Source organism: Parambassis ranga, chromosome 7, assembly GCF_900634625.1.
Source record: "Parambassis ranga chromosome 7, fParRan2.1, whole genome shotgun sequence".
In the NCBI taxonomy this organism is placed as follows: Eukaryota; Metazoa; Chordata; class Actinopteri; family Ambassidae; genus Parambassis; species Parambassis ranga.
Genome location: NC_041028.1, coordinates 12,818,484 through 12,839,340, shown reverse-complemented (window position 1 = coordinate 12,839,340; position 20,857 = coordinate 12,818,484). Strand labels below are relative to the sequence as shown.

Genomic DNA, 20,857 nt, shown 5'->3' with positions numbered 1-20,857 from the left:
ATGTAGGCCAGCTCACAGCATACAGATAAAACAAACGTGTCATACACACTTAATGCTTCTTCTTCTTTCCCCACCGTCTTCTCTGAGTGTTCAGCTGGCAAGCAGCAGCAGAGGTATGAGTGCTTGTAAAGGAACAGTGACATTCCATAGTTCTTATTTCTTACAGCTGTTTAAATGCAAACATAGCAGTGATAATAATGTGTATTCATAAGTGTTTCACCTGTATAAACGTGTGTGTGTGTGTGTACAACTGTACAGAAGTACTTTACTTTAGCTGATGTGTCTATGCGATTCATTATTGACTGCAGCCTGTTCATGCCTTTCCTGGACTGTATGTGAGCAAGTGTGATGTCCTACTGCTGGACCTCCAGCTGGGTAGGTGTGGACATCTGTCAGTATTAGTGAGAGAGAGAGCGATCACAGCTCTAATGAGGAGTGTGATGTCCTATAGGACTCAGTATGGCACTTTTTACTGTCTTTCTTCCTGTGCTATGTGAAATCAGATAACAGAATTGCAGGAAGGCTAGTAACAGGTACAAGAGACGGCGGGTTGATGGTAGAAATCCTCACTCATCCACACGTTCTGGCTGCCTTTTCACAGCTATAGTCAAGGATATTTCTGCTGTATCACAACATGGGATTTTTATAGTGTTGTTCCATTTAGTGGAAATATGTTCTGCATCACCATTTCAACCAAAAAAGCAATGAAAAACAAAACCAGAATAATTGGAAATTATAATACGGTTTTAAGTGCACTAAATGCACTTTTAAAGACATGGACACTTTTTCCTTAATTAAAAAAAGGAAGCCATGACCCTTCTCTGCAGTTACTACTACAACCAGTGGTAATTTTCAGTTTTGTAATATTGAACATTGGAAAGCTAAGGGGATTAATTAGAGGGCCATTCCTGTAGGCCACATTGCACCTGCTGACTAATTAATGGAGCTTTATGCGTTTTCAGCACCATGGACAGCTCAAGGTAAAATGGTGTGAGTGATGCTAAAGTGTCAAAAGATATTATCTGTGGCTTTTAAGGGATTAAACCAACAAGTTTGTGTGTTTACTGTCAGTCAGTCTGACTGGGGATTAAACTGTTACACAGAGCAATGGATAATTGCAGAACATGGCCTAAACAGGCTAAGGTGTCACAGCTATAATCACATCATAAAGTTGCAGAAGGTTGTTTTTTGACACAGTCACCCCACCTGGCGCTACGCTCATTAAACACACCTACCTATTCCTGAAAACCCAAGCCTAATAAGCCAATGAAAAAAAGTGGTCTGTCTGTGGCATCACTGTCCACTCACTTCCACTTCTCCTCTTCTTGCATTTTAAACCCTCTTTGACTATGCCAGTGCTCCCACACTCTACTGTTCCCTGTATGTCAATGGATTTCTGTTACGCTGTGTGGCCCTCTTAAAATCAATCAGCCAACACAGATACTGAAAAGTTGACTGTGCCACCTGTTGGGCGAGCACATGTTAGCAAAGACCTGCTTCTACGAGGGTGATATTTTGGATTCTGTTACAACACATGAAAAATGCTAATTATGTCTGTTGCTGAGATTAATGTGATATATTATAACAACAGAGCGTGTCATGGTGACCCACACTGTGGGTATATTGAAGGTTAACAAACATGTGCTCAAACCCCCTCGATGAGTAATTAATACACGGTTTAAACCACTGCTGCCCCTCACTGTTGCTGCTATTAATCGTCTGTGTACTTATTTCTGTGGGTTTCTGTGAATGACCTTATGGCTCTATAAAAGCTACCAATGTAAACACAGACCATTTAGGCTTTATACAGAATTCAAGACTGAAATCAATAGATCTGTATTGGATAAAGCAGTTCCTTTCTCAATAGGGGCCATGCTCGTGTGTTGTGCATCATGTGTCTGTGGCCCTTTCCAGAGTGTTTTTTCTTTTAATGCAGAGAGAGGAGGAAAAAAGACACAGCTCTTTGCCAGATTCTGGTATTGAGTTATCCATCAGGATAATATCTTGAGGTCGATGTGATGCTTGAGCAGTTTTATCTTTTGTGCTGTGGCTCTCGTCTTTTACCTTCACGTTTGACCTGTCTCTTGATCCAAAATGCTTTTCTCACTTGAGCAGCGACCAGGGTGGGGAAGGTCATCTCTATCATTCTCCTTCACTTCCTTCTTGGTGGGAGTGACTGAAGTGTTTAATTCAATAATGTATTGCATTAATGTTGGACAGACATGATATTCATCTTTCCTCCAAATGTAATCTTAATAATGTAATGGTCTTGGCTGGTGTCAGAGTGAAGGTGCAGTTTGATGAAATCTAATTTTGGAAAAGAAGAAAAACATTTTGTGTCTAAGCCAGCAAGTACTAATTATGGACAAGTAATGTGTATGAATGTCCATTTACTGACTTTAGCACTGCAGTACTAAACAGGCTCTGATCATATAACATCTTGTAACTATGATTTCATGATTTGACACTAAGAATTCAGATAAACCTCCCATAGATTTCCTCTCCTGTCCTTCACCACCGGTCAACTGATTATTGCTCAGTGACCTTTGACCTCCCTCAAATTGATGTTATAAATGCTTTTGATCCGAGATTCACAGACAGCTGATGTGCTCAGCTAAGGGTCCTTCTCATTTTCCATGAATTAACCTCCTGGAAAATTTTATGTTGGATCCTTATTGACCTCCACTGTACTTGTCATCATTTCCACAGGCACCCAGGAACCAACCAGAGCTGATGTGATTATTGATGAGTCAAAAAATTAATTAGTAGATATCCACAAGCTGATTGGTAATTGATTGATGGTCTAGTGTGTCCCAAATGCCCAATATCTGTCTGTGTTTTACTTGTGTTGCTGGAGTTTCTCTTCTTAGTATTTATAGCCCACATGTCAAATTTGTATTAATTTTCTCGTGTTTTTTTTTATTTGTGCATGCAGTGGGTTGAACTTACTTGGGCTACCTATAACTGTAGAAATTGTAAAAAAATTCACTCATAGTGTTTTCTGTGGAATCTAGATGAGCTTTAGGCCCCGTTCACACTGGAGAAAGTCATTCCAGCTAGAGTAGGATTGAGCCCAGACAGCCTTTAAGCTGGATGCGTTCAGACCTATTTTCAAATCTGGCTAGCACACAGTTGTGTCCGCACTCAATCCGGCTTCATCCAGCGTGTTTGCTGTTCTCCAAACCATTAGGTGGCGCCTCGTAATATGGCTAATAATGTGGCTAGCCGGATTCCCTAGCCACATTTGCGTTCACACCTGAGCCACATTTGAGCCAATCCTGCTAGATCTACCTCTCGAGGGTGGATCTAGCCGGCTTGAAATCAAACTGGATTCAGCCGGATTGGAGGTGTTCACACTCGTAAAAAAACACATCTGGATTGATCTGGATGCGGCCAAATCCTGCTTAAGCCACATTTTTTTCCCCAGTGTGAACGGGGCCTTAGTCACCCCTTTAAATGTACCTTTCTGTTTACACACTTCTTTTGGGAGTGATTGCAGGATTAAGCATGAACATGCATGTCAATGGCTCCACATGAACATCTCCCTGTTGTTGTCAACTCACTCTGCCTGGTAGCATGTATTTTCATACAATATGTAAGATCCAACATTATGTTTATGTGACTGATACATAGCAGTAGAAAGTAAAGCTGTGAATCAGCTTTAGTCTTCCCACTCAGCCTCTCTCACAGCGACACCCTGACAAGCACAGTGACACATTTCTGTTAGAAGTACGTATGATTGATTGTTTTTGTTGGAGAGTTTCAGGGTATATACATGTTCCTGACAGGTGACTGAAAAACTCAGTATCAGTGCCTCACTGGTGTCCAAGTGACTATTATGGGATGTCAGACTTCACCAGTGAACCTTTTTTTGGCATGTGGGCTGAACTGAATGAAGTATCAGTGACAGGAGCTGCCCACTCCATAACTTCAAATATATAACAGCTCCTATACCTTCCTTCTCATGACAGCCTTTGTTATTGGATTTAAGCACCATCTAATCATCCTCCACTGTGAAATCACTTTTACGTTCCATTTCATTACCGGGTTTTACCTCAGTTCGGATTCACTGCTCATTCTCAGGTAATAAGGAAGATTTACTGGATGTACAAGGACACTTGAAGGAAATTTATCCCATAGCTCATGAATAGAAGTATGATTATCTTCTGACTCACCCTTTATGGACATGTGCACCATTTTGGACAGGGTCTCTAAATCACCAACCACAGTCCTCTTAATATAAGCAAAAGAGATGAATGCAGGCTATGTGCTACATGCTTATTAGAATAAAAAGGTGGCTCGGTAAGTAAACTCCTGTCATTACAACTATGGGAAAAATTCAAACCCTGCTGTCATTTTCCTGTTAAAGATGGGCTGTGCTTTAACCCTAAAGGGACCCCCCTAACTTAAACCAATCTGGTTTGGTTTCTATCTGTCAAAATGCAACAAAATCTTTATTTATTTATCCATGTATTTATTCATGTTAAACACTGGATAGGAGCCCCAAAGCATCCAATACTGCATTTAGGGGACTTTTCATGCATGCTGCACCTGCATTGCATTGCATCACTTTGCTGATTCTGCACTAAGGTACTTTGAGGTAAACTTAAACAAAAGTGTTGCAGAGCAGAAAGTGTGCTGCATGAAAAGGATCTACGGTTAAATAAGTTCTTTTAAGTGTGACCATTGTCTTTTTCTTATGACGCTCCAAACTTCTTCTGTTACTGAAAAATGGCTTGGGCCTCCCCTGGGCAAACAAAGCTAGCAGCCGATGAATTCTTAACAGCATGCTGTCCTCTACTAATGGCTTGTTGTCAGGAAACATATCACCATGATGGGGGAATAATTTGTTATCTAGCAACTCGTGACCTGAATTAGGGTGATGGTGTAGCGTGTGATACACATGTGAGGGTATTCCAGTACTTTGTGTTTGATCTAGTGTGCACTTGCAAAGACAGTGTAATTTAATTATCAGACTTGAATATGTAGAGATAATAATGGAGATGTCTGTCATGGGAAACCTTAAGGCGTGGCACTGTAACAACACACTGGGACAATTTCATGTCATAAAAACTGTAGCTGCCTTGTCTACAACCTGCTCAGCTTTGGGGGTGGACTAAATTTGCTGTTAACTCTGCTCTGTGCAGGAGAAATGAGATGCACCTAGGTGGCTGTCAAACCATTTATCATTTTAATAAGGCGCAGGCTGTTCTGCGGCCATGAGTTGCTTTTCTCTTTACTGCACTTCCTTCTCCAGGGACAGAGTTCAGCAAGAGAAAGACATTTTAACACACCCGGGCCCTATGAAAAGTTACTAGTGCTATTGAAGGTTTTTAGATGACCAATTTTATGAAAAAACAAACATTTTATTTTCATCTTAAAGCTGTCATACAAGTTCTGTGTGCACCTCAGCTAACAATCCTGTGAAGCTGACACAGGGAAGCAACATCTGTATCAATCAGATTCTGTAAGCGTTTAAAGTGTGGACTGTATTTGAGTTATCCAGACACAGACTGAAATATACTGTCTGAAGAAATGTCTAGAATAACTCACTTAATAAACTATATATTTGTAATTTCTTTGAGCTGCTTCCTCGCATGTTATCATCCAAGAAATTAGTTTTTGTTTCTTCATTTACTGGTAGCTAGATAACGTCAGGACCAGAATGCTTTTATGTATCCATTTTTTAAAATCATTTTTATGTTTTTCATGACATAATTCAGCAAACTGATTTTGACTGAACAGCTACATTATAAACAGCAAAACTCAAAATTCTTCCTCCTTAAGGCTTCTGGTCAACTAACAGAGATCTCGTTCAGCATATAGACTAGTGGTACATTTTGTCCAGTTCCAAAGAGAAATGTCATTTGCAGCTTCTCATTAATTTCCTATGCATTGTGGTAGCAGTATGGTGTTCTGAGTAGGAGGCATCGTGCACTGACAGCTCTACATTTGCATAAAGTAAAGGTCTGGTCTAATTAATGCAAATTGAGGGGGAAAGAACACTGACTTATGACTTTGAATTCCAGAATTTTGAAGAGAGATGTTTTTTTACTTTTCAGTTGAGTTATTGGCATTATGTGGACTTGATTTTAAACATATGCTCAATTTATTTATTTATTTTTTCTTACAGCAGGTCCAAAAAAAATTGAATGCATTTCTAATCAATCTGACACTTGCTGAATTAATTTCCATGTAATTGCTGCTGTACTGTTCTGCAAGATTAGTGTGTGTGTGTGTGTGTGTGTGTGCACACTTGTGTGCATTGGTGGGGTTGTATCAGCTCCTGTGGATTGTGAGAATTTCAGCCATCTGTCTGGTTATGCTCTGCTGTACTGGTGGCGCTTTGTTACTTCAGAGTAATCCTCAGTGGGACATTAGCTAACGATCCCATCAAAAATAGCATTACCTTTGAGCTTACAAGGGATTGCACACTGCAGAGCACAACAAAGGAGCGGGGGGCACTCAGAGGTACAGCAGGGCAGTAAGACACTGCATAATGTCAGATATTGATCAGGCAGGGGATATTGAGTAGAGATTGACAGGCCGGGAGTTTGTTTCTTCTTTCTTGAATTTTAGTAACTCCACCACTACTTCTTCTTCTTCTCTCACATTGCGATATGCTTGTTGGCCCACAATCTAATTTTTTAACCTTGCATTCTGCCTGTTTATTGCCAGTAGTAGGTGTTAGCATGCTAACTTCTGCAGCACAATCCATAAGACATAAGCATTAGCTGATATAGCAGTTATTTCTTCACATAATATGACAAATTGCTATATTAATGTAGGGCTACCTCATAGAAAACACTGTTAATATGGATCATAATGTTATTCACCTCTATTGTGCAAATAAAACTAATTGTATTGACTGATCCTTCAAAATGAATACATTGTGTAGTGTATAGTACACACTCATCAGTGAGTGTGTATTTGTGTTCTTGTATCTAATGTCTTCCTCCACCTAGTTCATTGTGGCGCCCATGAGAGCAGTGTGAACCATCCCAGTAATCCTCAGAGAGGCATTCACACACACACACACACACACACACAGGCGTTGTTTGTTTTGTAGTCAAAGGCGCCGGGCTGTCGCAGCCTGTTTGTGCCAGTGTTGACACCCGCAGAATGACAGGTAATGATGTTGCTTTCTCCCCGTGTTTGAACTGCGTGAGAAGAAGCCCGCTGCCATGGCTCACTCGTGTTGCCGCCCTGTCATCATTCAACACAACACAATCACCACTGTCATGTCTGCAGAATGAGACAGATCTGAAAAATTAAATGTACGAGAGAGGGAGGCAGAGGGAGCCACCATGTCTGATTATGTGTGTCAATAAGAGAAAGATTGAGAAAAGAGAAGGATGAATACAGGCTTAAACCAATAGAGAGTATGAATGTGTTTGTCACCACTGTACGCCTGAGCTGTGCTTCACAAAGCTGTCACTTTAGGTTAATGTCGGTTACCATGTGTTTGACAAACAATGACATGCCTGCACAACATCACAGCTGGCTTGTCTCTGTATCTCATCATCATCACACTGACATGTATGCATCCACACAGTTCCCCAGTCCCCTCGTGCACACACGTAAATGAGCATGGCGAGGTTCGCTCACACATGCCTCTCAAGCTGCTGTTTCAGAGCCTCTTCAGGTGAGTGTCCCATTATGCCTAGAGTGCAAATGTTTTTGACCACTGATGCAATGCATGATAATTAAAGGCCAGAACTGACATTATGCGTAAGTATGTCAATTATCTCATCCAAAAAATAGACTTTTTTACCACTGACAATTGTGTACAAAACACTACAGTCAAACAAGCCCTTAGGAGCCACTATGCGCCCACTACTAAGGTATTACAACAGTGTATTGTCACTCTTTCTGGTGCAGTTCCTCCTCATTTCTAGCCCTGAAATCACAGACAGAATCTGTTCTCCTTTGTAGAGAGCTCACAAATTAAAACAGTGGTTAACAAACAGAAGCACTCATTACAGTTGCTCCTAATCATTTCAACAGTGGCTTTACAGGAAATCTGATTAGTGCAGCATGCAGAGAGAAGTAGAAGCTTAAAGCCGGGGAGAGAAAGCAGCTGCTCTCATGAATATCCATCCAAATGGAAAGGTGATTTAATATTAATGAAAGCAAATGTGAGAATATGAGAAACTTTAAGAGTTCATGTTGCTGTTAGGTATGCATGCTGGTTAGGGGGCTGACGTCACTACTATTTTTTTCTATATTCACAATATAGGTTGTGATTTGATGGCTCAGTTTTTTTTATTACGCTATGGGACCAGTTTAGCATTGCTGACTCTAAATAGGGTTTTATTCCTATTTAGAGTCTTCAGAACAAACACAAAACACAAAAGTAAGATGAATCACTTGCATGTGCCTTTTAAGAAGCAGTTAATAGAAGTGGTTCTTGCAAGACGCCCATTGAAACTAAAGTTAGAATGCTTATTTAATCAGGAAGGGCTGACTGAGCACCCCTTCTCACCACAAGACCCTAAAGTGTTCCTCACGGTTAACAATCAAACAGTCCTATTAGAGCTAGCGTGTGCTTGGTGCTTTGTAGAAGAGATAAATTAGTGGTATCTCTTACAGAAGTAAATGCTTCTGTCTTTTCCTTTGCAGTCACTTCCTGCTCAGTAAGAAGTTAAATGAAGTACATGTCAGAGCAGAGAGAGGGAGGATCAGGACACGGATGAGGAAATTGAACGTTCTGGAGAGGTTTATCTGCAGAGAGGAGAGGCTGCCAGATACCGATACCAACCAATTTTTCTTTGACACCAAGCACTTTATCACTTGTCAGCTGAATTGGATGGCTGCTGCTGATGCTTTATTGTGAATTTAAAGTGGGTCTGAAATCTTTAGGAATGAAACTAATTTTGTCTATTTTCCACACATCACAGCAGTTAGACTTTTGAAAAATTGTCCATGTAGTGTCTGTCTTGACTCTCTTCCATTCAGTGTCAGATAGGCTTTGTTTTATCCAGGGTTTATCCAGTCGGCAGAAAAGAGCCACAGTGTTGTGAAGTATTATTTAGTAATCAGTCTCTTCACAACTGCAGAACACAACATCCATCCATCCATCCATCCATCCATTTTCTCAACCTGCTACAGGTATAGTTATAGCTACCATAACTATAGGACAGTGTGAAGTGATTCCTTTGGAGCATATTTTCATCTGATATTATTTTGCTGTTGAAATCATTGGTTCTTTGGTTTTCCATTATAGAAGCTTTAATTCATTATACCTTGTATTATGTGCCAAAGATGCCATGCTGTGTAATGAGACTAGCCTCCCTTCTAAGCTGTACAAAGTGCCCCAACATGGCAGACAACTGCCTCAGGAATGAACTCCACTTAGACAGAAAACTCATTTTAAATTGAATAATTAAAACACAATTCTTTCATCTGCTGTCTCTGTCTCTGTCTTTATCACAGAAGCAATAATTAACAGAGTCTTTTCGCACTAGAACTCTTTGACTCCTATCAAACCTAATATGATCCCTACTCGGTCAAACTGAACAACATTTTTTTTCTTTCTTTTTTACTGTGCTGCATATCAAAAGCTAATTTCCTAAATTACAGTCTGAAGTGTAAAAAGGACACAGGCTCACCGCTGCCAGGTTCCCATATAACCAGCGGTAAAAAAGCTTAATGAGTCCTGGTGCCACAGGCAGATACTGTAATTATGATTTTGAATCCCTGCCTTAGTGGCATTGCGACTATTTTTGGAGTGCAGCAGGTGCAATGCTGTCATATGAATCATTTATTTCAAATTTTGTTTAAATGTCAGCCCATGCAAGAGTAATGGATGAAAAGGTTTTGTGCAGGGAGAATTGAGTAAAGGAGGGCAGCATCACAACGTTGAATGAAAGAAAAAGGTCATGTAGGACACAGCTTCCTGTTTGTTGATTAGACCATGGGAGCTACTTGAGATATGTGAACCTGTAACTTGAAATTGTTGGTGTGAAATTCTTACCGCTCTAAAAGCTCTGCCTTCCATTATGGTGCCCTCTAGAGAGTCCTTGACCTGTCAATGCTCTTGTTTGCTGTGCCAGGTTAAGTGTGTGTTCTGTTACCTCCCACAGTAAGTGGTGATGTGAAAGGTTTTCATAGTTTTAAAAAACATTTTTTTTTTTCGTACTTTTTCAATGTCTGTGTGTACGAACAGCAGGATAGGTCAGCTGTCACCTACTGTAAAAGAGCACATGGCTGTGTCAACAATTGGTTCTGTTAACCTGTTTGTTTTGTGTTCAATTGAAATCAGGTTTTGGTGTTTAAACTACTTGGTTACATGATCTTTATGGTCAAATTTTACACTCATGACCATAAAAGTCATTGTTCGGGTTAACAAATTTTACAAGGCAAATTCTCCCATCTGCAACAAGCTTCTTTGCCATTTTCTTGGTTACTATAGCGACGCGTTCTGCCCCAAAATAACACACTCATTACATACAGGATGGTCATTTCAATGGCCTTAAATAAACAACCTTAGCTAGAGAGATAAAATAGAGACAATAATGCCGAAAACAACACTAAAAAACAAACACAGCCAAAATAAGCCTGTGGAAGCTTTTAGTTGTTTCTGTTTTCCATGTTCAGCTAATGAGATTACATTAAGTAGCACACGTGATACAAGACACCGTGAAAGCATCAAAGATGTTGGGTGTGTGTCTGTGTGTGTGTGAAAGAGAGAGAGGGAGAAAGGCAGAGTAAGAAAACAAATCAACAAGGGAAGCATTTTGTCACCAACTAACATAAATTTACTGTGCTACTCATTATGCATTTTTGACATTAACCAAATGTTTGCTGTTAGGCTGTTTGCATGGAAAAGGTCATATTTCTGTATATTCAAATAAAGCTCATTTGGGGGCTGAAGCAAACCTGAATATATATATATATATATATATATATATATATATATATATATATTGCTTCAAAATCATAATCTTTAAGAACCAACTGTTGACTTCTTGCCAACAACGAGACAATTCATGTTATTGCTTTGGCTCATCAGTGGGTTTGATGTTGCTGCTGCTTGCTGTAATCCCTGAGGTCATATTTATATTGTACATTAACCACTATGTGCTTCTACTATCTTTTCATGTCAAGTCCACATGCTGTGTGCAGAGAAAACAGACTGCAGGCCTCCATTAACACGGTCGACTAGAATGAAGCTGCTCTCACCTCCATGGTGTGAATCTGAACTCAGTGTGCTGAATGTGCTGTTATTTCTGCCTCTCTTCTCCACAATTGCTTAAGTTCTTTCAAGCCAATAAATACTCTTTGATCCCCTCCTTCCTCAAGGTGGTCTTCAGGTGGAGGTTTTGACAGAACTATTGATTGACCTTTAGCCTCGCTAAAGAGGACACTGTGATTGCTGCAGTATACCTTTACTATTGAGTGCTCTGGGAACGTGTGGATCAGTCTGTGTTAGTGTTCCCCTCTAAAGGCTCCAGCACAGTTCTGCTTTAGCTCCATACTGGTTTTAGAGAGAGTTCGACAACTCATGTACTTGCTATAGCTATTTTTTTTGTCAAACTTGGGCAGCATAAAAAACTATGTGCAACCTCTGAACCTGCTATAGTGTTTATTGTTGTTAGCCGTTACAAAAAAAAGGTGTAGTGAAACCAGTTTAATGTGCAGCCATCATTTGTATATGTTTTGGGCTGTGTGGATCTTCGAGAACTCCACACAACACCAATGTAGTACACATTTAACAGACAGCTTGCACTTTCCCTTTGAGGTTCATATCTGTCCATCCTTTTCCTTAAGGGGGTAATTGACCTCCCTAAAGATTAAACCCTGTCTCATCCTGTAGTGTCTGTATATAGTGACCACAGCTAACAGCCGGTTGGTAGGGAGCCATTGATCTTCTATTGACGAGTGTTCATCAAGAAGAGTGCCCTTTAAATGTCGCTGTGGGAGGCCGTCCTCTATCAGCAGCAGGAGGAGCTGTCAGTCTTTTCTATTTGGCTCTTTACTGACTGAATTTTGTCCATGACATGTGTTCGTGTGTATTTTGTGTTTGCATCCCATAGACACCAATGTCACCCATCAGTGTTTTAGCTATAATGGCAAACCTTTGCCATATATAAAGAAGAGATAACTGCTCCTGTGATAATGTTAAAAACCCAGTGCTCACTGATCAAACTGTCCTTTCTGTGTGTCTGTATTGCTCTTCCATGAAGCCGGGAAACTCTCAGGAGACAAATAAGGAATCGTCAGAAATAAAACCACAGAGGTCCAGGCAGTAATTGAGTTTTCTCCATATTGTATTGGACAAAGCAGTTCAGCAGCATATATCGCTGGCAGTCCTCTGCTCTAAATTTTTATTTGTTCACCTCTTGCTCTCAACTTTTTCTTTAAGTGTCTTAAATCCAGACTGAGCCTGGATCCATGAAGCTTCCAAAAATAGGAGCGCTGGCCTGATGATTTATCAGATAGTCCAATTACATAAGCGCTCCACAAACCTCACTGGAACCTGCAAGGCCAACAGGTTGTCAGTAAACAAATGTTTCAAAACTGGGTGAAGCCTGTAGAGACAGAGAAAAATACACAGAAAGACAGGAAGTTATTAATCGTCATCTATTAATTTATTAAAGCAAAAAGCTCTAATATCCATGAATGGACAAACTAATTGAATGTGAATTAAAGTGAAATCCTTCCAGATTACAATAAATGTACTCATGTCATAATGTTAGATCTACTGTAATTGCACTGTTAAGCTGTTTAGACTTGCTGTTTATCAATATACCAATGTAGATGAATGTTATTGTCCCTTTTTCTGTAAGCTTGTAGCTGCTTACTAAGAAACATCATTTTTTCACCAAGTATTGTTTAAAATAAATGTACAGGACTTCAACAAGTTTTACCATCCTCAGGGACCGGAACAACATTGCTAGTGATGCTCAGCTGTGGATACCAGTGGTGTGCTCGTTAGAAATAATTGACAGAATAATGCAGCGATTTATACCAAACATGACATTTTTAATTCAGAAACATACATTTATGCAGCACATAACATAGTAACAAGTAACAATACAATTCATTTTTTTTCTTTTGTTTGTTTCCTTCACTCTGTGCTATTCTCTAGTAGATATTTAAATACTAGGGATAAAAATGACTAAGAAGAAATGGAAAAAAGAGATGAGGGGGAATGAGAAAATGATAGGAAGGAGAAAAAGGGAGGATGAGAGGAGAGGGGTGAAGCAGCCAATTAACCAGAATGAGTTAAAAAAAGGGTTGGATAGAAAGTGATGAAAGTAAAATGAAAGTAGCAATGTGGGGGGTGGGGGTGGGGGTGGGGGTGGGGTGGTGGTGTGGGGGATGATGGTGAGGGATCAATAAGAGACACAGTGATGAAAGATGTTTGCTGTAAAGTAATCAGAGCAGCAGACCGTTTTTACATCTGACTTATGAAGCAGAAGGACAAAAATATAAAGAAGCAGCTAATGTGGAAGGAGACGCATGCATCTGTTTTATCCTTCATGTCTGCCCTCACTGGTGCACGCTTGTGGTACCGTGCGTCATTGCTTTTGATGATTCGTGTGTGTTCAGCACGGCACTTTTGTCCTGGAAGCTTTCTTTAATCACTTCACTCCAGGTAGTGACTCAACGGTCTGTCTGTCGTTCTGTCTGTGAGTGCTGGCAGATTTTCCTCACCAACCTGCCAAACAAGCAGACCATAATATACAGTCCGTAGGTTACGCTTTGGTTACCATGGTGTCTCCCAGGGTGACGGGCAGAATAGAGCATGGTTTCCTTAATTGCAGGAGATTGTGCATGATTAGACCGCGCCTGAGCCACACACTAGATTGTAAAATGTTTGTCTAGATTGTTGAATATTTGCCAGTATTTTTTAGGTATTATGCAGTCATCATTCATCATTCAAAAGTAAAGTAATAAATATTAAAGCAAGTAAAGCAATATTCTGTCTTTGTTTAGTATCTTTTGCGATAAATGTGCATAAACCTTCTGTCCTCAGGCCCTGCCAGGACTCTGGCTGTTTTTCTGACTGTTTATTTCTGCTGTGAAGTTGTGCATTTTAATTATGGGGACTGACTTTGGAGTCAGCCTCAAGTGGCCATTTAAGGAACTGTCATTTTTCAAAGAATATAGGAAATATTACTACAGTTACTGGATGCAGTAGCTGTTTCTTATTAACAACACTACAGCAGGTCAAACAGCTGGAATCTGAATACAAACTGGGTCTGGTTGTTTCTATGTATTGTGTTTGTCCTTTGACAACGGACAATGAGAAAGAACATGATATACTCTATTACTAATTTATACAAAATATTACAAGAGGTTTCATTTTCTGTCACTTCACTGAATATATTTGATCCAGTGTCTAGGATGAAATCATTGCAGCATGCTACAGCTTTGATTTATTGCCTGATAAAAAGTAAACATCCCCCAGAGACATCTCTCAGGGAACATTTTTGATATCCAGGCTCTCCTCTGAGCATGTAAATGATTTCTTTCCACATTTAACCTCAGTTAAAAACCGTTTTTCTTTCATTATACAACTCTTATCATGCTGCTGTTATAGGAGATTTTGTGTAAAAGCAATTTAGTCTGACAGTGAGTTTGACAGTTATTTTCTTTGTGCTATGCTGACAAGGTTCACACTCATCCTGTATGTGAGTTAAGACTCTTTCAGTCATACATTTTATTAGATGTTTGATTGCGTCTATTCATTTTCTTTGACACATACACACAAACACATTAAATGCTGTTGACAAGCATATTAGGAATGTCTGTATACCCTACATTGCTGAAATACAAATAAATGCAGCATAAAGTTTTTATATTTCAGCAGTTAGAACTCTTCTTAACCCTGTCATGAGTTTGATGTAGACTGTATTTCCTTTATCGCTGCCTCTCCGCCAGTGTGCATAGAGACACACTTTATGCTATGAAAATGTCCTTGCTGTGCCATTTACTTTATGTACAACAGTAAAATTGGATTTACCCAGTCATAACTACTGAACTGCGTCAGGATCGCTGCATCCTGAGTGACAGCTTTATTATTGCTTTATTCCTCACAGTTTAAGTCACAGCTCTGTGGATCCATCATGTGTCTCAGTGACTGAGATGCTCACACTTTCTCATCCTTTGCTCTCGCTCTCTTTCTGACTCGCTTTCTCTTGAGTCATCACGTTTAAGTTGTCACAACTTTGGGAGTGTTAATAAGCTATAATCTACAATGCTGAATCACCTCTCTCCTGTGCTGCCTGCTGGAGCATCCGGTCATTTTTTTTTTTTTTACCAGATAATGCAGGGCAACATGGAGGCTTTCAGTTTGATTAGGGCAGTAGGGGTGTGTTATGTATGTAGAGATCTCTTCTTTATTCCTCTCCACCATCTCTCCTCTCCACCCTGCAGTGTTTCAGTTCCCTGTTTGCTTGCTCAGCACTTCCCTTTCTCTTTTGCCATACTCCTCTGTATATTCTAATGACACTGCAGTAGTTGAGGGTGTTTGCATGTGTCCTTGTAAAAGAAGTCCTTCGGGGGGAGGATGTGGAAGTTTTCCAGACACCATAAATATTGCATAAATATTGCAGATTGCTGGAATGACTGCAGACGGATGAGACAGATAGCAGATATGACAGCAAGACCCGAAATAGCGAGACTAAAGGGCACAGTGATGCATCACTTTTCTTTGGCTGTTTGGAAAAGTGTTGGCAACATTTTTCTGCAGTTTCGCCTCATATTAACCTCGGAACAAATCTATTGACCTTCAGTAAAGTAGAGGGTGCTGATGTCTTCAAACGTTATTATAAACTGTGTCTGTCTTGTTTGTATGTCTCTGTACAGATGGGAAGGTGTATGCGATGGGAGGTATGGGAGCGGACACAACACCACAGGCCCTGGTTAGAGTGTATGAGGTGGAGAAGGATCAATGGCAGCCCATGACTTCTATGCCCACGCCGCGGTATGGAGCCACGCCCTTTGTGAGGGGAAACAAGATCTACATGATGGGTAGGAAATGTTATTATTAATATTTTTTTTATCTTTTAAAGTATCTAAATCTGCAGGGTCTGTTGTTGTCACGCTTTTATTGAGTAGATAAAGAGAGACAACAACAGTAGGTTTGCCCACTTTCCTTAGGTTTGTCCTTCTGGTTTGCTTTTTCTCCACACACACCCTCAGAGCCATGCGTCTGGGGATCTGTGAGTTTCATACTGTTTTCACTATAAGCCTTTTAGCTCTGACTATATCTCCCTGGCAGTTTTCGACCTGTGAAGGGGACTGATGGAGGGACAAAACTGCATCTCTCGGGTCAGAGGAGTCTCACAGTTGTTGTGCAATATTGATCAGAAGAACCAAGCTGCTTTGTAGGAAAAAGAAAGAACCCTTGTGCAGAGCCTTTTTTCCATCCACGATCAGAGGTTACATTTGTTCTCTTTGCGTCTCTTTGGGTGGCTGTTATTGCCCATTGACACTTGCTTAAAATTTCACACTGCTGCTGAGAGAGAAATTGGAATTGCACAAGGCAGGGTGCATTTTATCTCTCTGCAGAAGCATTTTGCAAACAGATAAATCCGTTTCATTACACGCTACAAGCAACAACAACACCGTTCTCATTCAGCGCCTGAGAGCAGGACTTCTGGTCATTTCCATATCAATGTTTTGTCTCATAGCTTGGCAGAAGGCAAGAATTGATTCTTTGTTTATAAGAGAGTCTAATTATACACACTTAGTACAGAGAGATATATTGTCGCACACTACTCATTGAGAACTTAATAACCCTCGAAACATGTGATGAATACTCCTGTTATGGATGGCTGCTCTCAGCCTTAGACACAGTGAGTCATCCTTAAGACACAAATCTGAGACAGTAAGAGTCTATTTCTTTTCCATGTAGTTGTAAACTTTGGATTTTGAACACACAGCAACTGATCTGTTGCACTTTATAACCCTAACCCGTCAGGTTCCACGTCTTACCTGTCAGATTTTACTGTTGGTTTTTTTGTTGTTGTACTCCCAACCATGAAATGAAAATCTGACAGACTGTGACACTACAAACCTTTTTTTTTAAATGTCTATTAAAATTGCTGTGTAGGTCTCTTCACAGCGTCAGCTTCACTCCTGACAGTATCCTGCAAAATATAATCACCTGATGCACTGCAAAATAAAACATTCATTACTAATGAATTACATTACTAAGCTAATTCATCTTATTGTGGCTAATAATGCCTGGTGAGTGCATGGGGTGGAGAGGGACGTCTGCAGTGCAGCCATATGGTCACAGGACACACAAACTCGGTACAGGCGTTTAATCACATTACACACAGACACATGATCGATATGCTAAGAAAATAATGTCATGCTGTTTCTGGAGATCTAGGTCGCATCTTTCTCTTCCTCTCTTCCCTCTAGGTCTCTTAGTGATGAATGTACTCATTTGTACATGAAAAGTTTGCTACTTGTACATTCATGCTGCTTTTTCAGCTGCTGCCACACTCAAGGGTGTGTTTGGATCAGTGAGAGCCTGAACCCCCTTTGATTTAAATTCTGTGTGTTCCCACCCAACAGTGGACACACTGGCATATGACATAACCCATCAGGTTTTATAAGGATTTATAATTCTTGTTGTGTGTTCAGGATTTTGCAGCAGTGTCACGTATTTGAAAGACAGATTGTGGAACTCTTTTGTAGCTGCAACAACAGAAAAGATTCTATTACAAATTCACTACAAAGGCAAGATCTCCTCACTCTTTCTGTCTGCAGGTAAATCAGAAACAGTCAGTGGTGTATATAACAGACAGTATCCTGTGTCTACAATTATTGTACAAACAAGCATCACTCCCTGTAAGAACACAAAACATTACACAGCGGTTTGCCAGCTCACTTTCTTGGGTATGTTGGAAGGCGTCCAACAGTTTTCTGCTGCTCGAGCCAAAGTGAGAAGAGCTTCTGGGAAAATAAGTGCAAAACTGATCAGCCTTCTGTAAAGAGAATTTCAGCCACTTACACATTTAACTACTATGTAGTTCTATATGTGCATATGGGAGTCACGACTTTCCTGCATGCAGGGTATCCATACAGCAACATGTTCCATAGGGCAACAAACATTAATATGGTGCGATAAACCACACAGCATGCACGTTGGGCATGTGAATGACAGATATACATCAAGTCGCAGTATAGTGGACCAAAATACTTGAAAGCTGCTCATGTGTTTTAGGTGTAGCAATAATTTGTGAGAAAAGCTTGAAGGTTAGGCATCATTGTTTTTAATGGTGTAATGTTCCTACTTCCTCAGGCTACATTTAGTTTAAGCAATTTGGCATGTCAACATTTGCTATGAAGCATTTTAATACATTTAATTTATTCAGTGTTTAGACCCAAAATTTGGACAGATTGACACATTAAAAATGTACTTAATGTCCTGGTGGTGCTTAGGGTGAACAGCCTCTGTTTCCTCATCTGAAGCTACATGTGTGCAGCAGTGCAGTTTGTTTTCTGTCTCTGGCTGTGAAGGGCTGCACTAACACTCGAACTGTTCAATGCCAGGGAAAAAAACAGATGCAGTATATTTTGCTGCAATCAACAGATCTTTCAGCTCAAACTGTTCCTTCTATCTCTCCTAATGCTTCCCACTCAGTTCGACTCTTTGTCTCGCTGCTGCTATCGATCTTCATGCCACCCTGCCCACTCCAGCTGACCCTCGTCCACTTTCTTCTCCCACTCCTCCGCATTCTCTTCTTCTCCCTGTGCTACATCTTTCCACTATTTCTCTGCTGCTGTCTCATTTGCTTGTTCTCTTCCCTTTCTTCTTTGCTTTTTCCAGCCCTTCTTCTTTCCCTTTAGCTACGATACCCCTTCCACACTGCCTCATTTGTCCTGTTTTTCTCTCACTTGTCCATCAATCTCCACTATTTAAATCTTTACTGCTTGATCTCTCTCTCTCTCACACACACTGCTTTGCTTCGCCCCTCAAGTTTTACAAGGTTAAGTTATGAATTGTGGAAGTAAACAACTTGTAAGTGTCCTATGGGACCACCCTGCTGCTGTGCTCTGCTTTCAGCCCAAAATGAAGAGTGGTCCCAGAGCTGTGCACTTGACAGACTTCGACATAAATGCCAAGGAAGCAATGTGGCAGAAGCAGGGGATTAAAAAAGCAGTGAAACAGGAAATAAAATCAAGGACAAACAGCGTCACGCTGTTCTCTCATGCCAGCACTCCTGAAAATGTATTCCATGTTATGAGAAGGTGCATGGAGCGCCTAGTTATAACACTGTCATGTTGCTTTATATATCCTATGTGCTGTACGTCCCTATACATGTGTTTGGCCCTTTTCATCCCCCCTCCAGGTGGTCGTCAGGGAAAGATGCCGGTGACAGCGCTGGAGGCTTTTGACCTGGAGATGAAGAGCTGGACGCGTTACCCCTGCATCCCCAGCCGGAGGGCATTCTCCTCCTGCGCCACAAACGAGCGAAGCCTCTTCAGCCTGGGGGGCCTGCAGCAGCCAGGGCCCCATAACTTCTACTCCAGACCTCACTTTGTCAGCACCATGGAGGAGTATGATCTGGATCAAGGTAAGTGGGGATGTAACCACATGATGTTTTTTAATGATAACACTTTTTAAGATGGACCACAATGAGTCTTGCTGTGAGTCTTTCAATCTGACCAGTCTGCCAGTCTCACTCATGGTTAGGTATAACTGTAAGCCATTAAGGACCATGATTGTTTTTGTACCAGGTTGTAAACACGGTTATTTCTGTTGTAGTTGCTCCTTTCATCATGAAGGTCTGTGGGGACATGTGTTTGTGTTTTGTAGTGTATGAGCCCCCAAACATCACACAGAGGAGTATAATGTTAGGTGTGTTCCCAAAGAAACAACAACAGTTTTTAGGCCAGGTAACAATGTAAGTTGTTTTATGTAGATGTCACTGGGATTTTGTGTGCATAATGCAGCAGGAGTTAGTATGCTAAAAGCCCTTTCCCTGTATATTGTGAATGTGATTAGCATAGACTCCCCTTTAATGCAGTGTTTTTACACAAGAATGGAATGAAGGAAAGCCATTAAATTAGTTATGTATGATGGTGCTGTGTGTATTCTAATCATACACAAAACTACTTAGTATACACTGAATGCAACGAGCCTATTTAATGTAATGCAATGCAAATGAGTGTTCACATACTTTGCTGATTTTGAGGCATTTCATGGGTTTGTCTCTTCTGTAATGAGGATATGGCATTTACATGACATGCAGTTCTACACATCACATTATTTACATGGGATTATCCTGGTCACCTGTGTGCAGGTGTGCCTGTGATGTTACACTTATTATTCACACAGCAGGATGAAATGATTAGTCTGACATTTGTGAAGCATCCAGTTCATCCATCCATCCATCATTCGAACCCGCTTCGTCCTGCAGTGCAGGATCACTGGGGGCTGGAGCCTATGCCAGCTATCTTGGCGGTGAGAGGCCGGGCACAATCTGGACAGGCTTTGAACCTAATGGATGGCTATAACTGCAAATAACAAACCAAAAAACTTTTACCACAGGGAGCTGTGATTTCTTAAAATGTCTACAGTGGCCCCCTGGAGCATTTTGAATGGAGCAAGTGTGTGATCGGTTCTATCCAATCCAGTCCAAATATGCCAGGATTATGCATTAGCTTAGTCAGATTGAAGCTGTGAATCACTTGAATTTTTGTTGCTCAAATGACTTTAATATTCAATGTTAATAAATGATGTCTTGATTCAGATTTAAGGTGCAGTAAATCTGACCGCAGCACCCAAAACAGAATGAATCATTATCCTCAGAAGAGGATGACAAGCTTTAATTAACACACATTATTATTGCGTAGTTTTGGGCTAGCATCACAACATCTGCTC

General features: G+C 40.5%; 1 protein-coding gene across 1 annotated transcript in view; it reads left to right on the top strand.

The window, feature by feature from the left end:
• The window catches only part of klhdc8b (kelch domain containing 8B), a 70,990-nt gene that overhangs the window by 22,445 nt on the left and 27,688 nt on the right, over positions 1–20,857 (top strand). The window contains exons 3-4 of the mRNA XM_028410685.1: positions 15,820–15,984; positions 19,323–19,547. Coding sequence (XP_028266486.1) covers positions 15,820–15,984; positions 19,323–19,547 — 390 coding nt within the window. The remainder of the gene's footprint in view (positions 1–15,819; positions 15,985–19,322; positions 19,548–20,857) is intronic.